The following is a 14,157-nucleotide window of genomic DNA, read 5'->3' on the forward strand; positions in this document are numbered from 1 at the left end:
GTATCAGGTTCGCACTTCCAAACTTTTTGAAACAGACAAGATACCGGAAGCCACCCGCGACGCCGCTCCTAAGAGATCGAGTAAGGTATGTGTCTAGCTGTACCGGCTTGGAAGTTGCTGCAAGATATTATGCTGTTACAGTATTTTTTACAAAATGCTGTCTCTGATCTTTTAACAGCTTCATTAAGGAGGCACGCATGTGGATTAAGTTCTGCGTACTTCCGACCGTTACCTAACAAAAAGCCGGGAGCAGACGCCCCTGTTTTATTGACTTGCTTTAACCATCAGGTAATGAAACCTTTTGGGACCCTTAGTAAAACTTCTATTTGATTTTTGCTGTTACCGCTCATACATAAAAATACCCTCGAATTATTCTTTTTTAGAACAGCGGAATTACGTTTCATGTGTCCGGTTTGATTCCGGTATGGCATAACCAATTTGAAGTCCGGTAATCGTTATTTAACCGAGTCATCCGCAACGCTGCTCCTAAAATACCGAGTAAGGTATGCGTTTAGTTGTACCGGCTTAAAAGTTGCGGAAAGGTATTATGCCGCTACAGTATTTTTCTACAATGCTGTCTCTGATCTTTTAACAGCTTAACTAAAAAGGCAAGTTGCATGCGGATGAAGCTCTGCGTATTTCCGACTGTTATTTTAACGAAAAGCCGGGAGTAGACGCCTTTCCTGACCTGTTTTTACTTATCAGGTAAAGAAACCTTTTGGGGCCCTAAGTTAAAATTATATCTCATTTTTTCCGCTACCGGTTCTAAATGAAATACGCCTGATTTACTTTCTTTTAGAATAGCAGAATTACGATCTACATGGCCCGTTCGATTCCCGTATGGCACAACTAATTCGAAGTCCTGCAGAGGTTATTTAACCAAGTCAATCAATCTTTAAAGGTAACCTGTTCGAACTTGTGGATGATAGAAATTAGAATAGAGCACTTTGATTTGGACTCCCAAACACCGTGTGGTTTTTATAAAAATCTTTAGAATAGCGATATTACAACCTACGTCGCTCTTTTGTCTCCGTAGGCTGTAATTAGCTTGAAGGCCTGCCGATATTAATTGATCAAGCCATTCCATCCTTTAAGGCACTACTTTTACACGATTTTGAGCATAAAAAGTCTCACCTCAAGTTTAAAGGTAAAATAATCTGAGTACTTGAATATAAGACTATTAGGAATAAGGAGTCCAGGCCCAAGAGTAACTTGTCATTGAGCTAAAACAATAGATTTGATTAAGCCCACAGGCAACATGAACACGTATCCAATAAGCCATCGAATTAGCCACCGCTCTATTAATTTTCAAATTGATCATTAGGAATATCTAGTATTCAGACTAAACCATAAAAGGGTTTTCTAGCACCAGTCCCTGTTTTCATTCACCCCTCTCTTTTTGTCTTCATTCTCACTGTTGTTTATCTTTGATCTCTTTTGTTAATAAATTGTGTAATAGGATTGTAAATATTGTATATATCAATTTATTATAGTAGGGATTTTCTCTTAAACGGTTCTAACATTTTTAATTATCAACCATCTGGCATGAAGAATAGAATATAATCATGTTAATCAGTTATTAGAATATTTTTTTATTGTACATAAGAAAGAGCGATTCAAATTATTATCTGTTTAATTTTAGAAATCAGCTGGAATTGTCCTGATGAAGACACATTATATGTGTCGAAACGCGTCGACAGCCTTCAATTCCTCCAATTAATTCTGGGAATTACCAAAAGTCCATTGTCTCCCAGGATTTTGTGTGTATTACTGTGATTAAGAAACTTGTGCTGGTTTTAATGAATTTTAAAAAATATGCTTTATTTGCTTTTTATAAAATATTGAACATGTCTATATCAAAAATATCTTTATAATTACATTTTATATGTTATCATATTTTATTGTTGTTATTGCTCTTTTTCTTGTGTTTTGTTCATATTGATTGAAATTGATTTTATCATAATTTCACTTTGCCAGATTGTTTTGTCTTGTTTTGCCTGGGTATTTTACCTTGCTTTCAACTGCTTTACCTTGACCCAGGAAACTTATCCGATTCAGGGGGTCCCTGTTTTAACTCTAGACTTTATTCAAATTATCCAGAGGGGGGAATATCACCAGAGAAGGAGGATCTCTCTTGCGCTCGAATACATACAACAGAAGGTGTGTGTCAAAGTGTTTTGGAAGAAAATATCTTAGAAATGTCACAGCTGGTTGTCTTATGTCTAAGTATATAGGTTACAAATATACTTACTGTGTGGGTAATCCGCAAACAGGTTTTAAAGATCACAAGTCAAACAGGCTTTAAAAAAACATGTTTTCTTTCCCTGGAGAAGTCATTTTTGAGGAAAAGTCTCTCCCATTGTACAGAATAGAAAATAGCCTGGAAACAAACTCACCACATCATAGATCATGATATCGGGTCTGAGAAGAACTCTGCCAAGGACTCCCCAACATTCAATGTGCGCTAGAAAATCTGAACAATGGCATCTTTTAGGGGGAATGTGTGCTGGGCAGTTGCTTGATTGGCTTGAGTTTGGATGCTGTTCAGTGATGAGATTTTGTTACTAAAACAACATGGTTTTTATGCCTATGGCCGTTTTAACAAGGCTTACCCCAATTCTAAACTACTGAGGATTCCCAGCCTCAGAACAGGGGTTAAGTTAAGCATAGTAATCTATGAAAGGACCAGTGCTGGGCAATAGCCAATTTGCAGAATATTCAGTTCTCATTTGTTTTTTGAGATTTTTATTTTTTTATCCACTTTTATCCAGAAGAGGGGGGGGGAGTAAAAAGGCACTGCTTGCCTACTGCAAGAGGTTTTTCTCACAGCTGTAAATGGTTGATGTCCTCCTTTTCCCCTTGACTGACGTCTCTGCTTATGGATTTGTTGTTGTTGCTTTAGCTGAGGCAAAGGGGGCTTGAGTCCTCAATGAGAAATTGAGATATATTAAAGGTTGGAACAATGCTTTTTTTAATTCTTTTTTCTTCTCCAAGCCTACTGCTCTTAGTATTTCCATCTTGGTCTTTATGTGTTGCATTTCAGAGTGTTTACAGAGGAAGTGACAGATCCCCAAAGAATATCAAAGCAAGCTTGTGGCAGTAACCAAGATCAGCAAGAACGTAATCATTAGCAGCTGTGCTGTAAACATGATAGCAGCCAATCATGTATTTTTACAGGATCTCCGAAAAAATCCTCTCTTTCTTAAGGAAAGACATCATCAACATTCTTGCAAAGAATCCCACACGGATCTTTAAGAAATGCCAACGAAAGCAGGGGCAATGGTCACTATATGTAGATGCCACACAGACTTTTCTTCCCACAGAAAATAAGCGCTTTCACTCCTAGTAAGGATGATCCAGAAGGGTGGTGTTTTAGCACGGTTCTTTGGAGCTCAGATAATTACCAATTCTGGGCAAGGGAAAAAAGGGCCTTGCTGAGGAGATATGCACTGTGTTTGAAAGAGAGATGAAGCTGCCTTTGCAGAACAGGAGCTAAAAATAGTTCCACTTCAGCACTGAGCAGACCTGGAAATAGTAGAAGTAAAGATATGTTAATCTTGTTGACACCTTTGATCAAAACCTTTTGGAAAGTACGGATATCTATGGGTGAAATAATTGTGGGTGGAGACATATTGTCTTAAGTTGGTGAATATCTAATGGCTCTTGAACTGTGTCTAGTCTGAAGTTCTAGAGGCTCTCCAACTGAGAATTTTGGTTCTCATTCATGATGTATTTGGATTGTTAGAAAGGCCGGCCTTTGGGTTGAATCCCCTATGGTCGAATAGGTTGTGAAGGTCACTGAGGCTTGAGAAGGGCAAAACTGGAATTTCTACTTCAGATGTTACCACCCTGACAGGAAAGTTGTATCAATTTAGGGCCTGATTTAGATGAAAGCTTTCTAAATGACATAAGTCTCTAATCTGAGTGTTGATTCAAAGTTGAACGTCTAGGTTTCTTGGATAACTTCCTCTTTGACAGCACCCCTACCCTCAACAGCAAATACATTACCATTGTATTTTGCCTCAATGTCATGGATCACATTGTCGAGTAGAAATGGTGCGGTTTCAATGGTGGAATCCTTTTTTTAATCTCTCTTTTTAATCCTCAGAAATGGTGAGTTGTTGCTCTGGTAAAAGGATCTCATCCATACGCTCACCTGATCTTCCCGAGATAGAGTTCTTGAGTTTGTATTCCTTCTTTTGAAGACCATGGAGCCAAATCTTATCTCTGTCCACCTGGAAAACTTAAGGCAGTTTTGCCGCCTGTCTGAAAAATGCATTTCTAGATAGCAAGCAGTTCACAGACCATGAGGGTCTGGCTGTGCCTTTTTTCAGCCACAACAAAGGCACTTATCCCACAAAAATGGCACGTTTGCGAAGAAGGAAAAGTCAGAAAATGACAGAGAAATGCAGTAAATCTCAAAGCATGTCAAGTGTACCACTTTTAAAGAAGGGTAGGAATCATTTCCCAATTCAAAGAAAATCCCAAAGGCTAGGCTCAGTGCTCCGAGATTCGGTAACTAGGAGCCAGAAAAAAACAGAACTGGCGCACCTACCACTGACATGTCTGGCAGTGTCGGATTTTAGAGGTTTGTGATTACTTAAAGGTGCATTGCCAGTTTTTCCAGTCTTATATAGTTCAACTCTATCTGGCTACATAGCTGTAGTTTCCCCTTTATTTTTACCCTAAATTGACTGTTCCTTTTTTCAGAGAATACACAGAATTTATCAGTACAGTTTTTAAACAGGCTGGTAAGATGTGTTTTATATTACAAAATGGAGCTCTCTCACAACAATAAAAAGAAGTCATCTTGTTAACAATTCTCTGGAACCCACTCAAGTCATGTTAATTAATGGCAGGTCAATTCAGTGCTTATGATTATAAATGGCGTTTCCCTGAAGAAGAACCACCAGATGGATCCAGATGCAGCTATTCAGGCTCCTGTCACTCTCGTGAAAATATAGTAAGAAGGAAGGAAGCCAAGGAAGTTCTCATTTTTTACGTAGTTTTGAAACAACAGCAAATGTGTGTGAGACCAACAAAGATCTGCAGATAACGCTCAGAATTCAGAAACAAACGGTTTGCTGCAAGAAATTAGATGGAAAGCAGCCTCTTGACTCTATAGATATGAGAATATAGAACACATTACATGAACTAGAGAAACTGCCGGTATGGAAAAGTAAGCTATACAAAACAAAGGGGTGCACAAGTTTAAAAACAAAGCAAAAGTTACTAAAGCACACTTAAATACAGTTGCGTTTCTCACTAACCTATTTTTATATCCCTGGATGTCAATAGGCAGATATCTGGAACCTTTACCAGATTTATAAGACAGTATTTTATTTGTTGTGCCCTGCAAATACTGTTAACCGCCCCAAAATAAATGCTGCTTTGGAATTTAAGCATCCAATGAAAGTGTTTTACATACGTTACCTATCTGTATCAAATTCTTCTGGGTACAGCTCTTTATAGCCACTATGACCCCACCTGCAAAAGAGCGAAACACACTAATTTAGCTGCCATGACATGTTTAGTAAACCAGAATACTTAAAAAGACCTTTGGGAAAATATACATGCAAGTGTTCCATAGGACCTTGTTATACATATTATAGCACGGTATGTTTTGAACACAGAAAAGTAACTGCATTGTTTTAGAGAACCCCAAATGGAAACGTACAATGTGTGCAGAATGATGAAGTGCTTTAGAGTAATCCAACCATGAGGACAGAGGTGCTTGGTGGGGTACATAGGAAGGTGGAGAAATCCCTAAATATATTACCATTTCCCCTACTCAAAAACCTTTCCTTATCCTGGTCTTGGGATCCTGTAAGTTCACAATAACACTATTTGTTTCCTTTTATGCAACCGAATAGGTGTAGGCAAATGCATTTTCCCACAAACTTTAATATGGGATAAATATTTTTTTTAAAGTCAAAATATCACTCGTTTGCTGAATCCCTTTTAAAGTTAATTGATTAGTCTTTGTAACAACGTTTTACCCACCAATCATTGTTTCCCAAACCAATTTCTGTTGGGCATGTATGAACATTTTTGTTATAGGGCAAATTTTCTTCTGTGAAACCCAAGAGTATTTGCAATTCACAGAAAAAATGAGAGGCACTAGTAAGCTGGAAAATGTAACTTAAATTCACCACGCATTAACATAGATAGCCAATGTATCCATGTAGGCCGTTTGCAGGATTCAAAAGAAAGCCCTCACTAAGTGGGGGATATTCCAAATGGAGCAGTAACCGTGGATGTCATTCTACCACTTGATCATTCTTGGTTGTTTTGGCCCCTGAAACACCAACCCACTGAGTCAGCAAATTTGTACACAATATTTTTGTTATAACAAATTATTTATTGATTTCATCGTTAATCAATAATACCAATAAAAGTCAAAGTGTATCACCAGGTGTGGTGATAGTTCGTGTTAAGCAGATTGAAACTACACAACAATTCTTGACACAGAGACATCAGACCTGGTTTCACTGGATGCTGAGGCACACTCGGTGAAAGCACTGAAGGGGCTAAGGGCAGAAGCACAGCATGCCCCTTAAATCCAGCAACACCTCTGAACGGGAGAGTATAAAAGTCCCTCATGTCAGGCCCAGGCCGTCTCCTTTCCCCCTCCGCGGCTCCACCTTGCCCTTCCTCCGACCCCTCTTCCAACAAGAATCAAGGCCGGGTGCAAGGATTCACCAAGCCATATTCAGGACCCGGGCCAGAAGGGGCCCTCCCCCATCTCTCCATCCCTCTGCCCCAAAGGAAGAATAACAGCCTGAGTCTAGAGCCTGAGTGAACTCATCTCACCTGGCCTTCCCCTTACAAAACAACTTGAATAAGCAGACAGTGCTCCACAAGCACTGTGCTCGTGTGTCATGAACCCCTGACCGTCACAACTCTCTCCAATTCTTCTCACATCTTTCACCTGCTATGAGTAGGTCGAAAATGCCAGATTGGTCTCCAGAATTGGGGAAACCATGAATCAAAGGACCAGGTAGTCCAAGGTGTGGGCAGTTATTCTTCATCCTAGGGACACCACTAAGAATAATCTGAATTGCTGTTCAGGAATGCAAATCCACTGGTCCAAATCCCTCTTATTTCCCCTAACGGACAGGACGCTGCCTTTCCATACAGAACACCCCATTCAATGGTCGTCTGAACCGATTCAGTAATTATGCATATGGATAAGCCAAGACCCTGGTGTGTTAACTAAAACTGGGCAATTGACTGTCTAGAGGGCAGAATTCCAGTCTGGTCTAAATTGCCACCGTCATTAGTGGGACGCATTGTGATAGTGAAGATGATAGTCCTCCCCAAATTTCTATACCTGTTACTTAATGTGCCCCCCCACTGACAGCCCAATTATTCAAACGTATCAAATCAAATTTGACGACACGGATATGGGCCAATAAACAACCATGCGTCTTGGGACTTCTTCACTCTGCCGCTTGTGCAGGTTAGTTTGGGGGCACTCAAAATGAAACTGTATGCCTTGTGCGCCGAAGAATAATTTCTTCACTACTGGCTTCACTCAACTCCATTCCAGACCCACACATTCATAGAGCTGGATAGTGCTTTTCCGTGGCCATTGACAACGGCACTGTATGTACCTTAAAAAACACCGACAGCCAAAACTGACACAGTAGTGTGCCTATGCTGGGCATGGGAGGGATTGCGCAGGCGAGCTGAGCTGGAGTGTCTGTACGCCCCATACATAACTCTTGCCAACAACCCCCAGATCCAGCCACGTCATGACAGGGGTGCTGTGTTGCGGGCTAGAGGATGACAGGTCAAGAGTATTTCAGACTTACACCCCGGGGATCGCTTCATCCCTCCATACAAGGCCACGTCCACCTTTACACCTACCCTTCTAGACACTCTTCTTTATTACCAACTCAGGGCTGCTTGCCACGCCATTCATGACACGTTTTCTTCTCCCCCCGCCACCTCTCTCAGTACTATAACTTTTCCATGTTTTCCCATCCCTGTGCAAACTAATCACTTGCCTAAATAACAGCATGCAAACAGCCTCACTGATTACCATTCCACTGCATACAAGGCATGGGATGCAAATATAGACCCTGCCCTGACAAATAAGCAATGGGAGTTTTGCTGTGGGCCGCTGGAATCTCTCTCTCCCACCTACAATTCGGGCTAATACATTTCAAATTTCTCTACCGGCTATAATGCACTCCGCTTGAGCTTCTCAAGATAGGGCTAGTCCCCGATCCTCACTTCTTCTGTTGCGTTTCCCATCAGGCTACATCCATTTGGCATGACCATGTCCGAGGGTGGCATCGTTCGGAGAGGAGGAAGTTTATATGCCCATACACACTATTACTGGCACCTACCACCCTACACCCCCTGGTGGGGCTCCTGGGGTATGTCTCGGACAAGCCTGTCTCTCACCGTCATGCTGATACTATTAGCCAAACACAGGGTAGACATGCAGTGGGGGCGAAAACCTGGTCCTACCTTCAAGGCATGGTTGCGAGATGTCACATTGTCAGGAGCAATACACAAATTACTGGGAGCTAATGCCATTCTGCTCTCGTCCTAAAGACTTATGGGAGCCCTTCTTATTCTTTCTTTGTAAACAAGATTCCTCCTCGTCGATAGTTGAGGAGTCAAAACGAGAGTCATAAGCTGAACAGGATGGCAATCAGCCACTTGCCTTAGCCTCCCAAGAGCGATAATGCTTGATTACCCTTGTTGGGATGGGCAGTTGTTAGAATACTCATGGTGGAGCCATGCCCTGCTTGCCGGTCAAACTCTTTGCAGGATAACATGCTGTAACATAATGTATGCCTATGACACATGCTTTCCGCTCTAGCCTCAGTATTATACGTACTTTATTGATAAATAGCAATTTAAAAAAAATATTTTAAAAAATAAATATATATTATTCTGAAATTGTTGCAGGGACACCGGCTGGAATTGGAGATTCCAACCCCTAGTATCCCTGCACCAAATTTCAGAAGTCAAGGTGAGGGACTAAACTTCCTCTGATGTGTCAATGGTGCTAATATCTGAACATTAGTGATAGAACCATGGAATAATGCCAAATTATGGCAAGTATTTGGCACAAAAACGTTTGGCTTTTGCTTCGGCATTCCGATACGGTCAAGGTACTGGATAGGCATAACTTCCCATGGTTTAGAGTGTTAATAGCGGCTAGTACTATCCCATCCTAAAGTTACCAGACAGCTCTGCAATTAGGGGCTAAAACAGGAGATGTCCCATAATTAGGGGACTGGGAAATCAACAGCTCTTAATACCGAAAGGCTAGAGGGCAAAAAACTATTAATTGACCCCCTTCCTTGTCCACTCCACGTCACAGAATGAGAGCAAGCGGTAGTTAATGTCAGAATCTAAAAATTTTGGATGACTGAGATGAATTCCACATTCCATAAAGACAGCTTATAAAGCTGAAAGGTTTCTTTTTTAAACGAATCTGTTTAATGTTATTGTAATACTCTTGACTCATGTTATAGGGTTTTCCAAGAAATCTGTCCTCCTAGATGTTTCTAAATTTAAACCTTTTAATGCTTGACGGTAAACTCTGCTTGGGCATTTTGGGCATTTTTAAAAGATACTTCCTCATTATTGTCCCACAATGAAGTATGATTGTTATAGTAAACAGGAGCAAACAAGTGTCAAGGGGTGACTGAATTCAACCGCGTGGTTAGCACCAAAGGGTGTTGTTGTATTTACATCTCTGTATATTTGAATTTCGGTTTTCTTGCCAACATTAATAGTTAATTTGTACCTAAAAAAACAACAATTTCACAAAATGAAAAAAGTTTTTTGGGCTAGAAGACAGTAAAATATAGCAAGTGGTTCTTGAACAGACAGACACTAGAAAAGGTTGCCGGGACTGGTGGTTTAGTGGACTAATGCATCCACTGCCGGGGCCTGTGTTCGACCTCATGGTCACAGGTTCACAACCCAGCGGGTCCATTCAGCCTTTCATCCATCTGCGGTCGATAAAATGAGTACCATTGAGTAGGGTAACAATAAACATTTGTTATTCAGCGCAAATATATCCCGTTAGGGGTGAATGTGGGCTTTACAAATACACGTTATGTTTTGTCACTTGCAAATATTTACAAGTCACTTTTGATAAAAGAGAAGGGCGCCAATCTCAACATGCATTTAAAGCTTGACAGATTTAGCAATAAATATGGAGCTTGTTGTATGGCAAAGAAATTATCGGGTCTGTCGATGGAACGTTACTTGCAACATATATGACAAGTTAATGCCTATCTAAAAGTGTCAAAATGAGCTGAATTAAGATACTGCTGCACCTTCATAATGTCATTTGGTCTCTCCAACACTAATTTACAGGGTCAGATTTAATTAGAATTTAAACTGAAGAGTCGGGTACTGTTCAGGAAACCAACTTCCTTCAAATTTGTATTACGTTTAATGCAGCGCCTGAGGAAACAGCCAAGTCTCAGTTGCGCTGTGAAGCACAGAAAAACTGTGCTACTTTTCTCAAACCTAAACCATGTAAGGCTTGGCTCAAATATCTAAAGCATGCACTGTCCGATTTGCAGATAGAAAAAGTGTGGGAATTAGGTGTGGCAATTCAAAAAAGTTGGTGGCTATGTAGATTAAAACTATTTATCATAAATTAGTCCTAGATAAGATCAATACCAACCAGCAAGTATGGATAATCATGGACTTTGAAATGCCTTATCATTTAAATACAATTTCACTCATTTGAGCTTTCATCTTTTCCCTTGTAAATGTTTCAGACACGCTGGAAAGGAAAGTTAGGTTCCCTACACTGCAGACAATACGGATTTAAGATATCATTACTTGTACTTATTACCTGTCCTTGCCAAACATTAGCCTCTTTCAGAACTGACGCCCTTGTTCATTAATAAAGGAATTAGAGGATGTAACAAAGTAGTCACAACATTCATGAATACTTACGATTCACATGTGAGTGGGTGCTTTGAGAAGTTTATGAATAAGATCTTAAACAGTGTTTTTGCTTATTACTGCTATACATACATTTTTGTATACCTCAGCAGAACTGTTAGGATTTTGTTTAAAATATTCATCATGGACTTAATTCAAAACTATGGTTTTTACTGTAGTAGTTTTCAATTGACCCACTATTTGTTTGACATTCAAAGTTAAGCTGGTCATAGTTCTTGATCAAAACTGCTTTTCATTGATTGTTCTTAAGAACATATTTTAGTCCGATTGCTTGTCCCATAATGCATGACTCAAAGTTGTTTTAGCATTTAGGACTACATGTGGCCAAAATTCGGAATTATAACAAACTATTATTTTACGTTTGCAACTTGTTTGCTTTTGCCACACAAATAAAATAATATTTTATATAACAGTATATTTAAATGTAAAAGACAGATTAACCCATTTAGGATATTCCTGTTGAGTAGCATCACGAGTCCTGATCGTCCAATGAACTGAATGGCATGCACTAACGACCACAGGGCCCCACTTTCAAGTTAAGCGCACTAGTGGATATTAATAGTACAATAAAGTGGGCCACACACTTCGTGGTTTAATGTGAGCTGTACTAACAAAAGTAACACTTCAGCGGTCTAGGATAAAATCGTTCAATTCAGGCTCATGAATGACACTGAAAAGGCATTAAGGGTTTCTGTGAGCTTTATTCGGTCACACTCAAGGATACAACCTAGTCATGGGCCTGTTGTTCTCTAAAGAAATTTAGAGCAGGTACTCAATGAGGCAGCGCGAGCGAGCAGTACAGTGTCCCCAACAAGCACATTCTTGTGTCGCTGACATACGGTCTTGTAGTGAATTAGCCACTTTAGTGGTCTGATGATCTGTGATGACCCTCGATCACCACCATTGTGTACTGACTTTAGTATGCTATGTTACCTTAGCCTTAATGTAGGATGGTCTTGCATTAGAATAATCTTGCCAAAGAATAGAAGGTATGGGATGTCAAGGCGCAGTGTTGTTGGTGATGGTGCACACATGTGCTCCATAGTGGATACTGAGGGATTAAGTGCATAGTGTTATTTGAGTTAGGTGAATTATGACTTTAGCCTATTGGCTTTGACGTGGTCTAATATCATTCTGCTTTCCAAGTAGTAGAGGCTTATGCTTGAGCAACTCCATATTCTAAACTGCAGCCATCTTCTGAGCCTCTTTAGGTGAGAGGTTATATTTTTAGTTTCCATGTGTTGTTCACGAGCAGTGAACCAGAGCGGACCGGTTCTTATCGGAAAAATGTGCTCTCTCGATCTCTGAGTCATAGCAAAACGCTTGGCCAGCTGCTTGTTGTGCTCTTGGTACGAGGTGGTACAGGAATTCAATGAGTACTGTAGGCGGAGTTAGCTAGAAACTTCGATGGAGAGCCGCATTCTATATTAGAGAAAGGGGGTCCGAGAGAGGGTGAGATGCTGGTCTGGTGGTTTGGCGGTCTGGTGATACATCACGGTGCAGACGTGCAGTCGTGTATGTGGAACAGAGAGTCCTGACCCAACCAGAGAGGGAAAGAGACGGACCCTTCTTCAGATGACAAGATGGTGAGGTGTTCCATGAATACTTATTGTATCTAACTATGTCTTTTATTTTCAGGCTATAAGTATATGTATGTGTTGATGATTGCTACTAATGTTTACTGTGATATTTAGTTATTTCTTCTTCCTTGTCATCCTATTATCATGTAATAAAGAAACCCTAGAGCATATCATTTGTTTGTATTCCTTGTGAGGGAAGGTCGGGACCCTTTTTTTACAAAGTACTTACAGAGGGATGGGCGATCCCCCTCTAATGGGTAATTGTTGATACGGGAGGGAAATCAGCTCCCATCAGGGATGTCTAAATTCTAATTATTCTATCCAATACATTGCTAGGAGGAGCATGCGCTGTGTACCCTCTCGGATGGGGAGGTGTTGTGACTTGTTGTTATTTGCGAGCTCCTCGGCAATGGTCTAATATGTTGTCAGTGTTTATTCCTTTCTTGGGTAAGTATTGTGAAATGTGGTGTCTTTCTGGATCCTGAGAAAGGATGTGGTAAGTAATGGCCTGGTAACTGACAGAAGCACCAAAACATACAGAGAAGTAGGTCATTACAGGTCTATCCTCTCAGCATGCAGGAAATGTATGTGCTCCTATGGTTCCATTGCGGTCAGCTGGGTAGCAGATGGAATAGTTACCTGTAATCCTAGTTTTCCTTCAGTGGAATTGTCATTATAGTCATAAGCTTTTAATTGCAATTTTACTTTATTATTTTTAAAAAAAAGGCTGTTGTTGGTCTGGGACTATCACAATCAAGAGAGTCAACTTCGAGTCATCTAGGGTGGGCCCACTGGATATAGGGGAAAGAACTTTTATTTAAAGGAACTCTCACTCACTGAATGTTATCCAGTGACATGCTTCATCATAGAGTTCTTGCCAACTGTCTGAGGGTCGGAGTATGCTGCGACCTCTTTCCTTACAAGGGAGCACTTTTAAGGACAAGCATTTTTAATACACTATGTCTCGCATTTACTCGAGTTTGAGCTATTGGCATTGTAAATGACAGTGCCTTTTATTTATGTTTTTGTTTTTAAAACATGAATAAAAGGCATTGTCATTTATAATGCCAATAGCTTAAACTCGCGTAAATGCGAGACCTATTGCATTGCAAATGCTTGTTTTTAGTATGCACGGAGTAATAACGAGATTTGGCTAGAATCACAAGATGTTGAGCCGACGCGGAGAATGGAACCTGGTTTCCTACGTTCAAAGTCTGCAGCTCTGGCCGTCGAACATCTGCTCTTGAATATACCGTGGTACTTGTCACACGTCAAGTTCAATCCTTACCTATGTTAATTTCATTCGGAATCATCTTTGTTTAACCCATTGATGTCATTGCTGGGTTGAGCTTGTTTCGGACCTTTTTTGCCGGGGATCATTTTCTTTTTGGTCGTGTTTTCAAGGGACGTTGAGCGCATTTTCCCTCCTACCCGGTAGAACAGTGAGCTGGGAACAGAGCAGTTCGTACTCCTATAATTATTGAGTGCGAACATAAGTGTGGGATGGGCTGGGGCTGGTCGGTTCATCCCAGTATGCCCGGCTCTAATAAGTATGGGGAGCTGAGTCCGGGCGGCAGATTTGACTTTGAAAGTGAGATGGCGACTCTTAGCAGAAGCTTTA

The 14,157-nt window shown here is 40.5% G+C and overlaps 1 protein-coding gene across 1 annotated transcript in view; it reads right to left on the minus strand.

Annotated features, from left to right (window-relative positions):
* NKAPD1 (NKAP domain containing 1) overlaps positions 1 to 14,157 on the minus strand; it is a 184,992-nt gene that overhangs the window by 13,341 nt on the left and 157,494 nt on the right. Inside the window, exon 7 of the mRNA XM_078682301.1 lies at positions 5,434 to 5,487. Coding sequence (XP_078538427.1) covers positions 5,434 to 5,487 — 54 coding nt within the window. The remainder of the gene's footprint in view (positions 1 to 5,433; positions 5,488 to 14,157) is intronic.

Source organism: Lissotriton helveticus, chromosome 3_1 (assembly GCF_964261635.1).
Source record: "Lissotriton helveticus chromosome 3_1, aLisHel1.1, whole genome shotgun sequence".
Lineage (NCBI taxonomy): Eukaryota > Metazoa > Chordata > Amphibia > Caudata > Salamandridae > Lissotriton > Lissotriton helveticus.